Genomic DNA, 20,312 nt, shown 5'->3' with positions numbered 1-20,312 from the left:
CATCACCGACTCAATGGACATGAGTTTGAGCAAGCTCCGGGAGATGGTGAAGAACAGGGAAGCCTCAAGTGCTGCAGTCCATGGGTCAGAGTCAGACACGACTTAGAGAATGAACAACAACAATATGCTTTTTCCCTGTGACTAAGACAAGACTGTGGAAAAGAGAATTCAAGGTCATGATGAGAGGTGGGGGTGACATTAGTGTGTGCAAGGTAGGGGGTCCTGCACCCAGAGCTCCCAGGTTACCTGGTGGTATCACCAGGAGAGGGGAGACTTGGATGTTGGACAGAAAGAATTTATGTTGGAATTAATGCTTAGAACATAGAAAGTACCTAAAATTAATCCCTTACTTGTTCATCCTGAAAAGCAGAAGCTGTTAAGAGCAGGCTATATGGCACAAGTAACAATCAGCTCCTTCAACCAGTGTTTTGCCCCCTTTATCCAAAACGTGGGTAGAGGTTCCCCAAGAGATTTCACTGTTACTAAAAATACTACAGGATCTAGTGTGTGTGGCCGGGATGGGCCCCAAGCCCAGGGCACATGAGCTGAGTGGGAGGGGGGCAACGTTAGCAGCTGGCTGAGCTCCTGATGCCAGAACCCCCACCAGCCCAGACCACGGCATCACGTGACCTGGAAGCTGGCACAGAGTGGGGACACGCCTTGTCGTCCCCATGTCCTGACCAATTCCGAACCTGACACGCAGAACTCAGAAAGGACTGCCAACTGAGTGATCAAGGACCAAAGGAACTCTGATTGACCCATGGAGGCAGCTCTGACAGCGAGTCCCCAGTGTAACAACCACAGTCAGCCCAGGTGAGGCCAGGGACAGTGTACTCATCCACAGAAAGCCAGGCGAGCTGCTCAGGGGCGTGTTTGATAATAAACTCCACACTCAAACTAGTGTACTGTCTCCCAAGCCCCCTGGCCCACCCCAGCAGCCAGCACACAAACCTGAGCTGGAAGACCTGGGAGAGAACTGGGACTGCCCGCAGCCCTGACAAGAAACAATGGTGTTTACAGCACCGACCCGTGGACTGAGCCCACGGCCTCCTGCTGCCCACATCAGGAGCAGGCATGACCTCACTATGCACGTCTACTGTCAGATGATGTCCCAATTTGGGGTTTATCCCGGGTCCTGGGACAATGATACACAGGCAGCTGGTGACCAGGAAGAGGAGGAACCCCAGCCCCGACGGACGGGAGGTCTGCTCCACATGGCCCCCACTTGGACCATCCCCATCCACCTCCGTTACCTCTGCCTCCCAGGACCACGGTGGGGTCATCGAGAAGTGACAGCAGGTAAATTTTAGCATTCAGGACACAGAAAAACTTTTGGGGAAGAACTTGGACGTGTGCAGAGCTCAGTGTATGGCCTTACATAGGCAGGACTCCCAGCCCCCGCAGTGTGTGTGTGGGAAGTGCAAGGTCAGAGCTGGAAGCAGAAACCTGTGTCCATGGCTCCCACAGCCCCGAGGTCTGTTCTCATAAATGCGATGGAGAAGCATGAAGCATAACTGGGCCCTCTGGGGTCCTGTGTGCAAAGTGGACTCTAGGGGCTACTCAGAGAGAAAGGCATTGATCTCATAAAATGGAGATTACAGGTACCTCGGGGATATTGCAAGCTCGGTTCCAGACCCTTGCAACAAAGGGAATTTAGAAACAGCTGGGTCAAACAAACTTTTTGGTTCCCCAGTGCATATAAAGCTATGTTTCTACTGCACTGTGGTCAATATTGAGTGTGCAATAGAATTATGTCTAAAAAAGCAATGTACACATCTTAATTGAGAAGAATCTACTGCTAAAAGATCAGTCGGGTCCCTCATCATCTCAATGTCAGAGATCACTGATCATGGATCCCTGTTACAAACATGATAATGACCAAGTCTGAAATACTGGGAGAATTACCAAAATGCGACACAGAGACATGCAGGGAGCAGATGCTGTTGCAAAAATGGCACCAATGGACTTGCTCCATGCAGAGCTGCCACGAGCCTTCAATTTGTTTAAAAAAAAACTTCGAAGCACAATCAAGTGAAACTCAGTAAAAGGAGGTCTGCCTATTTAATAATAAACACTGAGTATGAGCCGTCTTCCTTCTTCTGCGTAAGCCCTGGGCCAGTCGCTGTGTGGGTCTGGTCTGAGATATTCTTGTTCTCCCTGCTAAGAGAAAACGCCCTTGCAGAAATAAGACGATAAAACCCACATAATCTCACTCCTTTATAAAATTTGCAAAGAAGGACTGTCACCACAAAATGCCCTTATCAATGACTGCAGACAAGACATATTACAATCACTGTGTCCACTGAGAAAAGTAAGGTTTGTTTAAAAACAAAAACAGGGACTTCCCTGGTGGTCCAGAGGTAAGACTCCGAGCTCCCAAGGCAGGGGACCCAGGTTTGATCCCTGGGCAGGGAACCACATGCTGCAGCTACGATGCAACACAGACAAATTAATCAGAAACCCAGTAGCCTGGTTTGTAACTGTCTTTCCTCCCACCGCTGTCCTGTCAGGGGAAGCCACCATCTCCCCTCTACTTTTTTTAATACTTCAATTAAAAATATCAAGCATCTGAGTTTTCTCAAAACTGCCTCTAAGTTCCTGCTAAAAAACTTCACCAACCGCTTCCCAGTTAGGTATAACAGGTGCCGCTGACGATGGGAGGAGGACTTAGCAAGTTACAGTCTGTTGTGAGCTGTCCTGATTGCCCGTGATGCGTCATTTAAAAGATGACAACAAAACTATAGGATCGGCTGGCCTTCAGTTCTGCGTTCGTTTCGGGAATTAGGGGAAGGGGAAAAAAGAAGACCTGCTTGGCCACTATCGTACAAATAAACATCAGGTACCAGAGATATTTCTGAATCTAACATTAACTGCTTACAGGTTGTTTTTCCCTTTTCCTTTTTTAAAAAAAGTATAGACAACACGTTGACTAGCTTAAAAATAGAGGCTTAATTTTCTCTTCCTGGACCCACTGGGCTGACTGGGTCACGCCTGCTGCAAACCCAAAGCAGCCATTAGCGACTCTCAGCTCGGTGCCACTGCCTCTGCCCGCACTGTGGGTGGCGATTTGCAATGCCCCCATTTCTATATTTAATCCTGGCTGACAGAGTGTGGGTGCCGGCCTCCTATATTAAGAAAACGATAGTAAGTTCATCTTATTTTAACTAGCCCACCCTTTGGAAATTATAAGGGGAGTTATTTTAAGAGCCAGCTGAGCGACAGCCTCCTGAGACTGTCTGGCTTCTCCCTGCCAGGTTTCTTTACTTTTTATTTATTTTTAAAATTAATCAATTTCTTTTTTCGGCCACATTGCAACATTTGCGGGATCTTAGTTCCTCGGCCAGGGATTGAAGCAGTACCCCTCACAGTGGAAACCCAGAATCCTAACCACTGGACAACCAGGGAAGTCCTCCCCACACTCCCCTGCCCCACCCTCCCCACTCCCAATTTCAAATGCACCTGCAGGTCTCTGACACCAAGGACAAAGGAGTATTAACGAAGGCAGCTAATAAAGATTGTATTTGGGGGTTAATGCACAGCATAGTGAAGACGACTCATTTCTAATGACAAACGGGGCATCCGCCTCCCACTTACCCCGAGCATTGCAGACCCGGGGCCAGGGAGAAGGGCTGCCTGGTCATGAGGCCAGGTCTCACTGGTCACATTCTGTATCAGGGAGCTGGAGAAGGTCAGTCAAGTGCTCACTGCTGCTTGAGAATCAATGCCTTCCCTGTTCTAATCAGGCAACAGGAGAAGGAGGGCAGGCAGATTCCTGTTCCAAACGCCATGGAGAGCAGGGAACGGGGGCAGTAGTTATACACAAGGCCCCCTCCCCAAGGGAAGCGGCCACCTTGCCGAAGTTCACACAAGATCCAGAATCATTCCCACCCATGGCTGTCAGCTTCCTCTTGCGTATCTGGGCTGTGGTCTCAAGATGAGGACCAACAGTGGAGAATTCACATTCCTGATGTGGAACAGGAAGGACATTGACAGGAGTGTGCCACCAATGATCATGGCCAATGAGAAAGCAAAAGCTGGTAACAGGTGACCAAAACCAAAAGTCCATTCGCAGAGAAGGACACGCTCAGGCCATACGGCTGACCAGGTTTCTCAAGCTAGATGCTCTGCATTTTGGTAAGAGGGGGGACTGAAGCCATCCCGTGTCCAAGGCGTGGGAGCAGCCTGCAGGCAGGTGTGGGCAGGAGGAAAGCTGCCATGGGTGGGCGTCGCTGCATCCTCTGACCAGCGAGCAGGAGCCTCCTGGCCAGCCCAGGAGAAGCTGGTTCACAGCAGCTGGGGCATCAGGGTTGTGACCAGACCCCAGCTCCCACCCTGTCATCTGATGAACAGGGACCCTTAGCAGTAGAGGATGGTGTTTTCAGAAACAGAGATTCTCAGAAAGTGAGAACCAGAAGGCAGGAGGCTGTCGCCAAGGCAATCGTCAGCCGCATCACAGAGTATCAGGGGCCCAAAGCGGCTTTCGCCCCCTCAGCTCTTGACCCTAGGAGACCAGAAGTTCCTCAAAAGGAGGAAACACGCCTTCTTTGCTCCTTGCTTCCTCCCCAGCCACGGATCTGATGCCCTGTCCATCACGAGGGAGGAGCTCCAATGAAACGAGGTCATGGAACTGAGAGGAGCATCCAGGCTGCATCCTGTACTCTTCAGTGAAATCTAGTCTCCACTCCACCCCGCACAGGACGCCTTTTCACAGCCACCTAGCAACACTCAGTGGATGCTGCCTACGCAGGAGCCTCCCCCACGGACCCCATACCTCGTCTCCCAGGCTTCCTGCACCTGGGCCCCTCTCTGCTGTGCACCCCACCTCCCCAGGGCTGGCGTGGCGGGTCTACATGGCAGGAAAGTGGGCTCGGCAAGCAGGCAGGTTGTGGTATGGGCTCTTACACAGGGTGGACAGGAAAGGCCTATTCTCTTATTCCAGAGACCTGAAGACAAAGACAGGCCTCCAGACAGCTGTCAATGGGGCCTGAGTAGGCTCAGCTCAATGTGCCTTCCACTCCAAGTAGACCGGTCAGGGAACTCGAACCAGATGTGAGGCCATTTCCAAGGGAACATGCAGACCCGGAGCTGACAGTAGAAGCAGCGAGAACTCAGACTCTGATGTTTGAAGCTGGAGCCCAAAGGACTGGCTGACAGGCAAGACAGAGAGCTTTTGAGACAGGCTGAGTCATAGAGGCCATAGGAATCTTAGCTTCACAACCAGAAGGATGGTCTGGCTGCCACCACAGGGGTAAGGAGGAACCCAGGACTTGTGTCTGACACTCCATGCCAACCGTCCCAGGCCTCAAGTGGCAGCTGGAGTCAGGGAAGGCTAGGGGCTATACGGCTGGAGCCACCGGCCTAGGCTGGGATGGGGCCTGGGTCTCCGAAGCCAGCAGGAAAGGAAGACAGGCAGGAAGGTGGGACAGCACAGGGACTGCAGGTGTGGCGGCGGCAGAGGAAGCAGGGGAGGGCGACCCTGGGCCTTGGGCAGGGGAAGCTGGATGAACCATGAGGGACATACCAGCCCACCAGCTTTGGCAGGAGGCTCCAGGGACCAGGCCAGAGGGATGGAGAGTAGACGCTCCAAGGTGCGGAGCAGGAAGTGCCAGCGCCTGCTGGGTCAGGTAGATGGGGGGAGGGTTCCCTGCAGGAGCCTGCCACAACAGGGGCAATGAAGCACAGGGCGGAGCCTGTCTTCCGAGTGGGCCCAACCCACGTGCTGGAGTTAACCGCCTGTGATTCTAACAGAGAAAAGCTGCTGATCACTCAGGACACAGCCACCTGGTGCTGTCAACTCAAACCATCTTTCCAAAAGATGTCTTCTATTCACTCAGGATGTTCACTGAGTTCCTTCTCCAAAAGCACTGTGGGAGAGAGGCCAGGCAGGGTAGGAAGACAGGATGCCAGGAGGCAAGTGCCTGAGAAAACCACAGTCATCATGGGAGGCAGGAAGCGGGGAGCTGTCCCACCAGGACGAGAAGGTTTGGGGGAGGACGGACACAGGTATGTGTATGGCTGGGCTGCTCTGCTGTTCACCTGAGACTGTCATAGTATTGTTAATTAGCTATATCCAATATAAACTGCATTAAAAAGAGAGGAGGCATGGAGGTCACAGCGGCTGAAGCAGCAAGGCTGTGTCCGCCTGCCGGGGAGGAGTTCAGGACGCTCCAGGAAGACATGGGTGTGGGCCCGGGCGGGTGAATGGGGGTAGGTGGGAAGGCCAGGCTGGACATCAAGGCAGGAGAACAACAGGCACGTCAAGGGGAAGGGAGTCAGAGGTGAGCGCACGGAGCCGAGAGCCACAGGGCAGCAGGGCCCAGGCTGAGGGCCCCCACCTCCAGGGTCTTCCCTCTCTGATCTGCCCCCACGGCCAGACAGGTCTTAGAAAAGCCCAGCGGTCTTGGCTTCCTTTCACGTTGGGCCAGTTGTGGTGGCAACGCTCCTCTTGGGCTGGGAGAGCCATGTGGAAAACAGTCAACAAAGGGCCAGGCAAGACAAGTCCCCAGGAGAGAAATCACAGCAAAGGACATTCAGGAACCAACACGGGAGAAGGAGCGAGACCTTTAAGAAGATGAATCAGAGACAAAGGCACAAAACCACCCCTGCTTTTCATCCAATGTGAAAAAGTCATGTGTTATGATGGAGTTAAATCTGCAAAGCAAAACAAGGAAAAGCAGCTTTTCTATTTCAGGCAAGCTTTTCTATAATAATTATTATTATTCATTTTGTATGCTGCTACCTTCCTGAATTTTTAATTATTTGAGTTATTTTTATCACCGAATCTCCTGGGCTCTCCAGGTATGTTACTGTGCCATCTGCAAAACTAGAGAGAATTGCTTCTTTTCTGCCAGTTCTTGTGACTTTGCTTTCTTTCCCGTTTTACTGTGGTGCCTAAAATCTCTGAAACAATGTTAACCTGCCTGACTCCTGACCTCAGGGGAAGATCCTCCAGGCTCCCCTCTGAATAAGATCCCCCATTAAGTCTTGGGGAAGTAAAATCAATTCCTACCCCAAGTGTTCTTATCAAGGATGGGGGTTTGGGTGAGTTTATAAAAAGGTCTTGAGTGTTACAAGAACCTAAACACCCCACAGACAGCTGCCAGGTCACCCCTTTCAGCCAACCACAGGGAAGGGAGAGCGGAGGGGGAACAGCCTCTCCTGGACCGAGATCCCAAAACTTCCAAGGGGAGGACTCAGAAGGAAGAAGCCCAAAGCCTGGCCGCCGCTGCTGCACAGAGGCCCTGAAAGTCAGCACCAGGAGAAGCAGTCAGGCTGCTTTCCCTCACAGCAAATAAGTGTCCTCTGCACCCTCCAGTTCACTCCCCACATCTTTTCTATTCCCTCAACTGGTTATCAGAGGCCCCGTCCCTACAGCCCCTGGCCGACGGGAGTCCTGGACCCCATCAGTGACCTCCAGCCCTCCCCACTACATCTCATACCAGCTCGCCGCTGCCCAGGGCTATACTGTGTGTTTCCTAAGTGGCAGGGCAGGAGCCAGTCCTCAAGACGAAGACTACTCAATGTGTGCAAACCAAAGAAAATAGGGCAGGAGAGAAGTTTCTCTAAGACACATGTGCAGCACGGAATTACTGAAAAAGTGAAATTAGCAGCCATCTCACTTCGCTGTTTTCTCCTGTGATTGGCATCCACAGAATTACATATAGTTTATGGAAGGCTTTCATTTAAATGACTTAGACTCCATCCTTGGTGAAGGCATTCTCTCCATAGAAAATACGGTAAGACCACTGTGCTCAGTGTTTTCTGGATGATGATTATTTTGTTCCTTCACTCCTGGTGAGTTATGAGGCATCAGAAGAGAAGACTAGGTTTGGTAAAATTATGAAGCATCATTTGTAAATCGTGAGCAAAAAATCTCTACTAAAATAGGCACTAAATATCATAAAGCCATTGTAAACACTTCTTTAACATGTATTTTTAAAAATGACTGTTTTAAATGCAGCCACACAGGCTCCATAAATGAGAACAAAATGCCATATATTTCTAGAAGATTCCAAAAATTCCCTTGCTGCCTGCATTTCATGAATGCCTCAAGCATGTGAGGAAAGACCGGACTGAAGATTATAAACTTATTGCCAAGGAGACAGTGATGGTAGAAATACCATATTCAGTAAACTTCCAAAAGTTTACTGAATGAAAATAAGCAAAAATTCTGGACGAAATAAGCAAAAATTCTAGCACAGTGTTCAGGTAGAACAGAGCTCTATAAGGCTTCCCCGATGGTTCAGTGGTAAAGAATCTGCCTACAATGCAGAAGCCTAAAGAGATGTGGGTTCGATCCTTGGGTTGGGATGATCCCCTGGAGAAGGGAATGGCTACCCACTCCAGTATTCTTGCCAGGAGAATCCCACGGACAGAGGAGCCTGGCGGGCTACAGTCCGTGGGGTTGCAAAAGAGTTGCATGCGACGGAGCGCACTATAAACTACGAGTCTCAAAGAGTTCTCAGCAGTTCCAGAAGCCTGGCCGTTGGATACAGGGCTAGTGAAGAACAGAAAGCTGCTGAGGCCACGGCGGCTCTCTAAGTAGAAAGACACCCCGACTGTCACAACACTCATGGGCCTAGAACATACCCTTTGCTTGAAGTACAGCTTCCCTTAGGTAGGACTAAGTTCATCAGATCTAAGGGCACTGTGGCCAGCACTTAGTTCAAAGAGGAAAATTATCATGAAATTGGAAAAAGAAATACACAAAAAGAGGATTAGTTAAAAAAAAAGAAACAAATGTGAAAAACACATCTCAAATCAAGGCCCATTCCCTGATTCTGACAGGCCCAGGGCCTATCACCCCAAGCTTTCCAACCAGAGCCTGACCTGTGTCTCTTGTTTCCGGAACAAGCTTCTGCAAAGCATCTCTCTGACTCTATGTGAAACTCCAGAGCCTACACAAAGAGTTAAGACTGAGCCCTGCTCCGGAGGCATCCCCTGGTAGAAGTATCAATGTAGTCCTGCATGGAGTGACACTATTGGAATGGGGTTTTGAAGGATGAGTAGGAGTTTTCACAGTGGAGAAGAAAGGAAAGCTTGGCATTCAAGGCAATTAGAAATGAACAGTGCAAATGGACAGCATGTGCAAGTGCCCATCACACCTGGGGGATGAGGAATTACTTGTATGCCAAAAGGAGTAGTGCCCAGACTCCCAGCAACCCACACAACTTCTGCTAACTGCCATACTGCTTTCCGACTTTTCCCCTTATGTTTTTTCTTTACATCAACCTTTTTTTTTTAAGTTTACTTTAATGTCATCTGAGATAATTATCTCCATTAAACTCTGGATTATGATGTACCATTTATATTTTCCTTAAATCACAGAGAAGATAATCACACACCGTTAAAGTAGAAAGCATCCCTCTGTGAGGCTGGAGCTAAGTCCTCTTTTGTGCCAGCCGTAATCCCCAAGCTGGGAGCTCCAAGGCCTGTGCTGTCTGAGGTGGAATCTGATTAATGGAAGAAACACAGGCAAACACCAGAGGCAAGACCCTTCCCTCTCGGTGGGTCACACTGTCTCTGTCTGGTGACCTCACCGTTCCCCCTAAGGCCCTGCCCTGACCCACAGGCAGCCATCAGACCTCTTGTGGCCAGAAGCTCCCAGGGTTGCATGTGACCCTCCGTGAGGACAGTTACCCGCCTGACTTTCATTTACCAGTTTGAAAAACAGGCGTTGACAGTATTTTGGTAATTTATTATGCAACTTCTTAAAAGTTGAAAATCATACTTCATTAAACACAAGAGCCTAAACTGGGTCAGATGGCAGCATGGCCTCCTGGGGGGATTAACGAGGAACCAGTGAGTGGGAAGGGCCAGCGAGGGTCATTTGTCCTTACCTCCGTGCACAAAGCCGTGCAGGGTGCAGTCGGAAGGCCCCACCAGGTGGATCAAGCTGGACTGGCTGTAGCTGACCGTGTTCGGCTCTGGAACCATGAAGGAGAGAGTTTAGGTCACGAGACTGATCGGTTTCCACAGCTGAAGGGCCCTGCAGTGAGACACTGTCCTGATGTTCACATAGACATTGCCACCACCCTGGGTGGGGTTTCTCTAAGGAACACTGGTCTCAAAACGCTCCAGTCCGTGGGGGGAAGGCTTGAGGATTAATTAGCCACTTGGATAGTGGGTTGTGACATCATTTCCCTGGGGACACCAGTGTCCCCAGTGAGGCCTTGCCCTGCCCCATGGGCAGCCACTGACCACCTCTGAGCTATAAGCCCCCAGGATGGGTGTGGCCATCTGTTAGGACACAGTCACCAATCTGACTTTCAGGCCCCATTCTGTAAACATTTAAGCAATTTATTACACAGCCTCTAGAAAGTTGCGACTTCGTCAAACACAATAATAGGTAAGGACTCCGGACCAGACAGAGACACCGAAGGTGTGGGACCCCAGACCCCACCCTGGACTCCAGCTGGCCCTCGGTGCCAACCTGGCCCAAGAGACGCAGCGCCGGAAGGGGTGCTGGCTTTTCCTCCTGCGTTCCCCATGCATCTTCCCAGAGCACCAGCCACCACCCCTCACCCATGAGGCATGGCTGTTGCTGAAAATCTCTAAGAGGCTACACTTAAAAAAAAGATGAAATAAAGCCCCATCTCCAGAAAGTGACACCATCCCTCAAAACACTGACTCTTCTGACAGGTGTGAGTAATTCAACAAAGGGGCTTCTAGGCAGACCCCCTGCCGTGACTGCTTCCGCCTTCCCAGACCCTTCTGGGAAGGATGGCTGACGCCCATCTGTTTCCTGCCCAGACAGCTGGTGCTTAGAGAGGGTGGCCCCTTCCTGCCCCAGCAAGAGGGAGCTGCCGAGGAAGCCAGCCTGCTGGGCCCCTGAATGGCTGAGACACCCTGCAGTTGAAGAAAGGTCCTTCCCGTGTTTGGACGTAGACAGAAAAACCTCTGCAGGAAGTAACAGTGCTCAGGACCCAGGTCGGGTCACCTAGCGTCAACAGTTGCTTCTGAGACTCTGCCTGGTGCTCCTCCACGTGGGATCCCAGGAGGTGTGGTTGTCTGCGGGGGTCTTGAAGCAGGAAGATCTGTGTTCCTGTGAGCTGGGGTTTTGAGGACTGACTTCCAAACTCAAGATATTTGCTATTTGTTCTCAAGCCTCCCAGCTTAGAGAGATTTAGACTCAAGTTTCAAGCTCGTATGTGAAGTGCCATCTGTTCCAAGAGGGCCCTGCGGGAGGGACTCGACCATGTTGACGTGCTCTTGGCTGGGAGGGCCCTCGGCTGTGGCGGAGGCCGTGAAGCGGCTCCAGATCAGGAGGTGGGGAGGGCGCGGGGCTCTCATTGTTATCCGCGGTCAGCTTCTGTCTCTGGGGGTTCTGGCGACTGGCCTGCTCCCCCTGCCTGCTCTCCGGGCTCCCTGTGTGACCAGCAGAGGCCGGAGCCAGCTGCCATGGGAGGTCCTGGCGCCAGCCTCGGGTGGACCCTCCACCTGGGACGTGTCTGAAGCCACAGCCTGTCGCAGTGTCGGAGCTGGTGGAGAGTGCCCTGCCAAGAGGCCAGCTCTGAGGACTCTATCCTCTAGCCCACCCACCTGGATGAGGACCCCTCGGGAGCAACAGCACAAGGACGCCGTCTAAAACCAGACAACAGACGGCACGCATAGCTCCACGGCTCAGGGAGCGAGCTCCAGGGCCCCCAGCGTCCCTGGGGACTGTGGTCAGCGCAGACGACCCCCGGGAGGAGATGCTTCCTCTCCCAGCTGCCTCCCAGGCCCGGGGTCGTCCAGAACAGTCCCGATCATCGGGGAACCAAACTGGGTCTCAAGGAATCATCGCTGGACACACTACACTGGATGAGAAGGGAGGCCCTGAGAAGGCGTCCAGGACGCTGCCCTGCCCCATTCCTAATTTCATTCCAAGTGGAGAAGAGCACCCAAAACCCTCTTTCTGCTCAGGAGATCATGGCCCCCGCTGGTCAGGTGCACCCTTGGCCACGCCTACTGTGGCCTGGGGCGACTGGGTGGAGGGGCACAGCCTGAGGGCCACAGAGGATACCAGCTAAGTCCCTCTGCCAGCACAGCCATCACAGAAACACTCCAGGGCAGCACTAGCACCCTACGACACCCCCAGTCTTCAAGGACTGTCTCCCTTGGGCCTCTCTCTGCAAAGAACAAAAAGGCACCGAGAACCACGCAGTACCCTGTGGAGCTTTCTTCGCTTTGTGTGCTGCTCATAAAAAACATCAAAGCAGCTATTTTACAGCATGAATGGAAATGAAAAGCCTCAAATTTGGCCCGCTCTCAGAACAATGACAAAAGATTTTTTTTTCAATTTCAAACAATGGAAATAGTACACAAAAATCTTTGTCATGTCAACTATCTACTTATTCAAATGACAACCCATTTGAAATAACTATAACCACCAAGTCAAAGAGATGCCCCCCACCCCCGTGTTCTGTAGTAATGTTTAAAATATCAATTAAGCCCTGTCTACTAATTCAGTGTTATTGGAACTCGCACTGATGTGCTTTTAACAAGTGAAAACACCAAACTTCTTACAGGAAAGAAAAATGCACACACATCCTCAAGTGCTCCTTCCCTGGGCCATGAGCTCTAACTCTGGGGGCTCAGGGGGCTCCAGAGGCTGGGACTGTGCCGGGGGGTCCACAGTCACCTCCTGTCCCTGTTCATCCTCAGTGGTCCTTCCCCTGTTCTTTACGCCCTGTCTCTTAGGGGAACCAGAGAGAAATGTGAGACGGGTCTTTTCAAAGCTTGAGGGCAAGGCACAGACATACAGGGGTCATCCGTGATTGTCACCAGTGCTGCCCTAACAAACAGACGTGAGGCTGGACAGGATGGTGGTTGCTGTCCTTGAGGGTGGCGTGCACACACGGGGCCAGGAGGGAGAACCCGGCAGGCCTGTCTCCTCGCCTGCTTCCCACCTGGACCACACTTCTCAGCCCCCACAGAAGAGTGAGCAGAAGTGTCCCGACCCAGGGCCAACCCACCGAGCCCCTGACAGAGAGCCTCCCTGCTCCTTCCCCTCTCGAGGTGCCAGGAGCTACCTGACACAGAGGCAGAGGTATGAGGCCAAGGTCCCCACCTCCTGGAGGAGATCCCCCGGATTAGGACTTTACAGGGAATAAACCTCTAGTGTTAGGAACTAGGATTTTAGAGTGTAAGCAGCTACCATGGCCTTGACCAGTGCGCCTCATCTTTGAACCTGCAATTTCAGAATGCTGTCTGGAAACTGAGTGGTCCCCAGGGCAGCCAGAGATAAGCACAGACCCTTCAAGCCCACAGCAGGAACCTGAGGTGCAGACAGGCTAAGCCCCAGCAGAGCAGAGCTGGAGTCCAAGCCCAGAGGTTCCTTCTTCTGCTCCCTCTTCCTCCCCAGGACAAGTGCTGCTGGGAGCTGGGGTGACAGGGCCTGGCAGGGCCCCAGGAAGAAGGCTCTCCCATCCAGGGCCAGCCCCCAGCAGGCAAGCACCAAGCACTCTTGTGGGTGGCTCAGAGGAGATTGGCCAGCAGGGGTAGTCAGGTACTGGCTGAGCTCAGGGACGCAGGGGCCAGGCCCAGCCCAAGAATGAGGGGATGGTCTGACTCATCAACACCCCAGCTGTTGAACTTCCCTGGTGGTTCAGTGGATAAGAATCCGCCTGCCAATGCAGGGGACATGGGTTCGATCCCTGGTCTGGGAAGATTCCAAATGCCACAGAACTAAGCCCAAGAGCCACAACTACTGAGCCTGCGTGTGGCAACTACTGAGCCTAGGCACCCTAGAGTCCGTGCTCCACAAGAGAAGCCATGGGGTGAGGAGCCCGAGCACCGCAAGGAAGAGCAGCCCCTGCTCCCCTCAACTACAGAAAGCCCATGCACAGCAACAAAGACCCAGCACAACCAAAAAAAGAGCAGATAAAAAAAGACCACAGCTGTCCTAGCAATGGGCACACTGAGGACAGTGGAGATCAGACTTCAAGGTGAATATTGCTTCAAACCCAAAGGCCAGGGAAGAGGCAGGGATAATTTCATCATAATCCCGAGAGCCCCCAGAATGGACAGTGGGCTATAGGACCAGACAGTCCCTACACAGTTAAGGCTGGACAACTAATGGTCATGAACTGAAGAGTTCAAGGTAACTGTATTTTGTCTTGTCAGATGGAGGAAACACAGTAAGAAAAACTGGGCTTCTAAAAAACTCCCAGACTCTCTGAAAAGACATGTGAAAGATGAACTTGGACCCTCGCAGGGGTTGCTAGGCAACAGCCAGAAAGATGAAATTTGATTCTGACTGCCAAAGTAACGGAGAGCTGCAGATCCAGGGGGACTTGCGGGTGGTGGGGTGGCAAGTCCAAGGTCAAGCCTGCCTCCTCAAGGCGGGGCGGGGGTCCTCCCACAGGGAGGGGCACAAGTGTTAGGAGACCCCAGTGCCAAGTGCACAAGGCAGTGCTCAAAAACCCTGCAGAGAATGGATATGTGACTTCTTTAAGAAGTGGTTAAAAGTCAGTCCCTATTGCCGAGAAAGATGCATTTTTATTAGGGCCAGAAGAGGCAAAACTAAAGAGCTTATAAAAATCTATCACAAAAGCTTGAGATTCAGAATGCCATCTTACAGTAATATCACTGGAGAGTAAGAGATCCTAAAAAATACTATGTATCAGATTTACAATCAGAGGAAGGCAAACAGAAAATAATCTCACGAGTGAAGGAATTTAAACTGAAAACCTTGAGTAATTTTAGTTTCTCAGACAGTCAGTTAAAGGAGTAAGCCAGGATTAACCCCATGGCCCTCAAAGCCCGAGACTGCCTTCAGCCCCAGCTTCTGTCCCAGTACTGGCCAGCAATCGCCCCAGGACAGGTGGATTCAGCCCTCAGAGGCCAGCCAGCACCTCTTTCCAGCCCCTCTCTTTGCTGCTTTCGAGCTGACACTGCTGCTCCCCTTCTGTCTCTGACAAGGACACTGGTCACTGGATTTGGGGCATCTCAAGATCCTTACCTTGATTCCATCTGCAGAGCCTCCCCCCGCCCCACACGAATCAGGGTGCAGTCACAGGGCCCAGGGACTTGGTGCGATCTGTGTCCTGAGGGGAGGGAGTTGCCATTCAACCTGCTCCAGCCTCTCTCCCAGGAACTCCCCCAACACCAAGTCCTTGTCCTTCTTTAGATATCGCAACTCCCCCATGTCCCTCTGTGCCTTTCCTGACCTGCCTGCTCACCCACCCTCCTGAAAGCAGAGCCTGGGACTGAGGTCGCTGACCGCCTGTGGCACATGCCCAGGGCCTGGACACACTGGAGTCATCACGAGAGCCTCAGTCTCTCCAGCCCTGGCCCTGGAGCTCACTGCGCTCATTAGCGGGGGAGGGGCAGAGCCCAGGGCTCATGGAGCAGCGGCATCGAGCGAGGAAGGGGTGACCTGGGGCCGGTCCTCAGATAGGAGGCAAGGGCCGGATCAGGAGCCACACCACCCGCACGCAGGGCCCGTGAGGTGCTGCTCTGGGATCCAGCATGGAACACGGACACTCACTGTGGGAGCCTGGCCAACACAGAGAGAAGAGGACACACAGCCCACACTCCATGCAGGAAGATGTGATCAGGTGTGCGCAGAGGAGGGTGACGTGCAACACCAGGCTAAGGCCCCAAGGCCCAGCCCTGAATCTGTTCCATCAGGGACTCGGGGGACAGCCTCCCTTACCTATTGGGACTGTGGACAGAGGTTTTGTTATGGCCGCAGCCCTCCAGGCACCAGCAGGAAGCAGCCGTGAGGAACCGCGCCTGGCAGAGTTCTCTGTGCCCCAAGCTGTCTGGGCGCTCAGAGTCCATCTACTGAACACACGTCTGGGCAGTGGGCCCGGGAAGAACAAAGTGGGAAATGCTGCTGCCATTCTGTGGGTTTTTTTGGCTGTGTTGGGTCTTCATTGCTTTCTGCGTCTGCTTTTCTCCAGCTGCGGTGCGCACGCTTCTCATTACAGTGGCTTCTCTTGTTGTGGAGCACAGGCTGTAGGTGCATGGGCTCAGCAGTTGCGGTGCACAGACTCTAGGGTGCTCAGGGGGTTTCAGTAGTTGTGACTCCTGGGCTTTAGAGAACAGGCTCAATAGTTATGGCTCACAGGCTTTTAGTTGCTCCGCGGTATGCGGGATCTTCTCGGATCAGGGATCGAACCTGTGTCCCCTGCATTGGCAGGCGGATTCCTATTCACTGCGTCACCAAGGAAGTCAGCCATTCTGTCTTTTTTATGAGCTGGAAATCCCATCAAAAATGCACTCCAGGTAAACTAGAGGGACAAACTCTTCGTGGCCAGGTGTGCATCCCTCTGCCCAGGCAGCAGGGCCCCTCCCCTACGGGGGCCTCCCGATCAGCACTCCATGGCAGCAAATACACCGAGGCCTTGAGGCTTGTCCCCCAGCCCCATAGTCAGCTGCGCCACTTGGACAGGGCTTGCGAGATGCAGGGTCAAAGGGATGGTGCCCCACAAGACAGCACCTGGGGACGCACTGGCCCCAGCAAGACAACGCTCATGAGCAGGCCTTGCCGCCTCGGCCCCCAGACTGCAGCCCGGCTCCTACCTGGGTTCAGGACGGGCTGAACGATATCCCCGTTGCGCCACTTGGTCTCCATGCGCTCCAGCTTCTGGGCCTCGTAGCGCTTGCGGCCCTCCTCCTCCTGCTCCTGCCGGGAGTACTGCGGGGCGGGGCAGGGTGGGAGAATGAGAGAGGGTCAGGCCTGGCCCCCAGGTCGCCTCTCATGTGCCCCTCCTTCCTGCAACTGGAACTATCCCTTCTTTCTCTGACAATACATGCGCGATATAAATAATGAAGACACAGAGGAGGGGAAATACCACGGAGACCTCCCTGGATAAGAGAGTCTGGGTCAGATGTTTGAGTGATGTCCTCCCTGGAACTGCTTTTCTACCCGTGTGTATAAAAGGTTCTGCCGTGCTGTATGTGAAGCTCAAAAGTCACAGCCTTCCCTCCTCTCATGTATCACCCTGCCATAATTTATGTGATGGATCCATAATATCTGGACACTTAGTCTGCTCCCAGTTTTTCATCATTAAAACATCACACTGATAATCTCAGCCACTTTCCATGTTATATATAGCTGCCCCAGTCCTTCCTAGACACAGAACTAGAGAGTCGGGGAGCCCCAGAAAGGCTGCCCCCAACACCAGGAGAGAAGAGGGCAGGTCCCCGTGTGCCCCAGACACTGGGCACCCTCACTCCGTTGACTCCCAGCCACTCAAGCAGGCTGCTGGTATATAAGGAGTACCCACCAAAGCTCTCCTGATGGATCATGGGTATTGTGATCCAAGAAGGTAAATATAAACATGAAAATAAAACGTGGCATAATGGAGAATGTTGCGTCCTCTGGTGCCCATTGCCCTAGGGCCCAGTGCAGCAACACCCTCTGTCCCGGGATCCATCGGAGAGGTCTGGGGTCCTCAGGGCCTCCCTGCTGACCCCTGCCTGGCCACTCTCCTGACGGGCTCTGACCTCTGCCCTTCCATCCATTCCACCTGCATCTCCCACTCAGCCCATGGAGAAGCAGCTGGGCTCGGGGCCCTGCGTGCTCCTCTCTGACCCTGCAATTTCAGACCTTCTTTCAAAAGCTGGTTTTAAATATCTTGCTTTCCTTGCAAGTGGCTCAGCTGCAAAACCACCCAAGTCTGAACACATTCAATGGCTTCATTACCATCATCTTGGGCTTGAGAGTCCGCCTCTGAAGGAGGCTTTGAAGGGAGTGGGGTGATATGTCCTAAAGAAACAAAGCACGGTGGGTGTTGAGGGCACCATGGAGCCCCAGCCTCTCCCTCCACAGACAGACGATCCCTCACGGCCCACCACACAGGGCAAGGCCTCCAAGAGCAGAGACTGTGCTGTGCCTTTCTAGGAAAGCGGAAGGACAACTTAACATGCCCTCAAGAAATGCCTTTAAAGAGATTTTTTAAAAAAGAGCCAACCTCCCCGGGCTAATAAATCCTCGTGTCCAGCAGGGTCATGAGACCTCTGCACTCACGTGGGGGCTGACAGGGGCCCTGGCTCTGACACCAGCCACAAGGACCAAGAAAACGTAGCCTCTTCACAAACCAACGACTCCTGATGACTTAACATCTGGGGACACATCATGAGAGCATGCTCTCGATGGGCTGACACCCACTCATCCGCAGGGGCTCATCAGACTCAGCTGACTCGAAGCAGAAGACTGCCCAAACATGCCAGGCAACAGTCTGAGTGAGCCTTTTGACTCAAGCTCACATTGACAAACCAATAAAAACCAGAGTCCACTCTCCAGTGCTCCCCCAGCCTCTCGGGGCTACAGCTGTCCCCAAGCCACCAGAGGTCTCTTGATTCATCACAGGGTCACCGAAGTCTCTGGTCCCTGGGGGACGAGGTAGAGCATAGTGACCAAGTCCTCACTGAGCGACACCACAGGGGACAGCTGGGCTTCCCCAGGAAGAGGCACTCATGTGGTCGATCCACACACACACATGTACATGTGACAGCAGTGTGTGTGCACGTGTGCGATGTATGCTCTGTGAGATATCTATGTATATGTATGTGTAGGATGTATGTGGGATCAACATAACATACCTGCATGTGTGAGACACGTAAGATACACACACAGAGGCAGAGTGATGTATGTACTCAATAAATAACCACTATCAGTGGCCGGGGTCGGCCAGAGGAGGCTAGCAGGACCTAGGAAGCCTGACGGTCAAGTTCCCGGCACCTGAGTGTCTGTGCTCCTGGGAGTCAGAGCCGGGCTTTCCAGGACTCAGATGGGCTGTGCCCTGCAAAACAGCAGACCTATATGTTGAGTCAAGAGAAGGCTTGTTCGTGGGCCTAGCACATGTTGGAGGGGGAGAAAACGCAAATAAATATTAGCAACGGCTGCAGCTGTAAGCCACACAGCTTCTCCCATCTGGAGCTCTCTCTGTACCCAGTGGAATGCTTCCAACACCCCCTGAAACATGGGCAGAGTTGATATTTATGTCTCATCAAACCCGGCTAAACAAAGGGAATGGGAAAGCAACTGGGGGCCCACGCCAGGATGTGGGAGGGAAAGCGGGGGACGAGGGGGGTGACGTGCAGAGCTGCCCTGTCCCCGTGGGGAGGGGGATAGGAGCCAGCAGAGCCCAATGTTGCTGGCCCCTCCCCTGCTGGCTAAAAACCCACCAGCTTCAGCTCCCAGGCCCACCCCAATCCCTGCCTCCAGGAGCCAGAAGGAAGCAAAAGCTGATGTGCCTGACCCAGGAATCTTCCTTCAGCAGCAACCCCTGAAGACGTATCACGTGGCTACTGAAGCCAGAGATAAGCCCTGCTGGAGACTTCTAAAACTGTGTCGCATCTGAAAATTAAATCTAAAAGTTAAATAATGGCGTTTGAGTGTTTACATGAGATGTGGCTAATTTAACATCAAGTGCTTAGTGGGAAAGAGGAAAGCGAGGGTAAGCACACTTGTACTTTCTAAAGAGACAGTCACTGAGCCTCAGACTCACACCTGCTTCTTGGGTCTTAAAACCCCTTAGTCAGTGCTGCTTGAAAATAACAAAATGGTCAGCAGCAGAGAGAGCAGCTCCAGGAAGAATGTGGTGGGTGGAGGGTGGGGGGTGGGTAGGTGGTGCAGACAGGGAGGGAGGGAAGGAGGGAGAGAGGGAGAGAGAGAGAGAGAGAGAGGTGGGCTGGACTGAAGGCCAGTGTTCTGGCTTCAACAGCAGCCTGTCAGAATTCCTGTCCACGTGGGACTTAGCATGTGACCTATCTGGGAACTAGGGTCTGTGCAGGAATAATTAGTTAAGACACGTGCACTTGTGTGCGCACACACACATACGGAAAGGCAGCCAGGTGACCGCATAGGCAGAGGCTGGAGGGATGCGACCACAGGTCAAGGAACGTCTGGAATGCCTGAACCAGACGACACGGGAAGGATCACCTCCGGCCCAGAGCCTCCGGCAGGAGCGCAGCCCAGCCGGCACTGTGATTCTGCACTTCTGTCCTCAGAACTGGGAGAATGAACTGCAGTTCGAGCCCCCAGGCTGTGTCACAGGGGCTCCCGGGAAACTCAAACAGATGGGACATGTGGGAATCTGGCCCCGAGCACCTGCCCTCTCCTCACATGTGGAGGGACAGGCAGCCCGGAGCTGCGGACACCACCACCCTGCCCTCACAGTACCAAACCCAGGACCACCAACCAGATGCAGACCAAGGTCTGAGCACCCTTCCCGGTCCATGTGGAGAGAACGCCTGTCACCGGGAATGCTGTTCAAAAGTCTGGACTTAAGGGCAGCTGGAGCCCAGAAGCTGAGTGGCCCTCCCCCGACTCCCCAGGGCCTTGACCAGGCAGGCAGCGTGCTGGTCAGACATGA

At 52.8% G+C, this 20,312-nt stretch overlaps 1 protein-coding gene across 3 annotated transcripts in view; it reads right to left on the bottom strand.

The window, feature by feature from the left end:
• The window catches only part of ACOT7 (acyl-CoA thioesterase 7), a 100,903-nt gene that overhangs the window by 23,790 nt on the left and 56,801 nt on the right, over positions 1-20,312 (bottom strand). For all 3 annotated transcript variants that reach the window (XM_052653669.1, XM_052653670.1, XM_052653668.1), the window contains exons 5-6: positions 16,513-16,627; positions 9,840-9,926 (exon numbers count right to left, since the gene is read on the bottom strand). In XM_052653669.1, the coding sequence (XP_052509629.1) occupies positions 9,840-9,926; positions 16,513-16,627 (202 nt within the window). The remainder of the gene's footprint in view (positions 1-9,839; positions 9,927-16,512; positions 16,628-20,312) is intronic.

This window comes from Budorcas taxicolor, chromosome 16 (assembly GCF_023091745.1).
Source record: "Budorcas taxicolor isolate Tak-1 chromosome 16, Takin1.1, whole genome shotgun sequence".
Taxonomy (NCBI): Eukaryota; Metazoa; Chordata; class Mammalia; order Artiodactyla; family Bovidae; genus Budorcas; species Budorcas taxicolor.
Note: the sequence above shows the minus strand (reverse complement) of the source record. Positions and strands in the feature narration are given on the sequence as shown.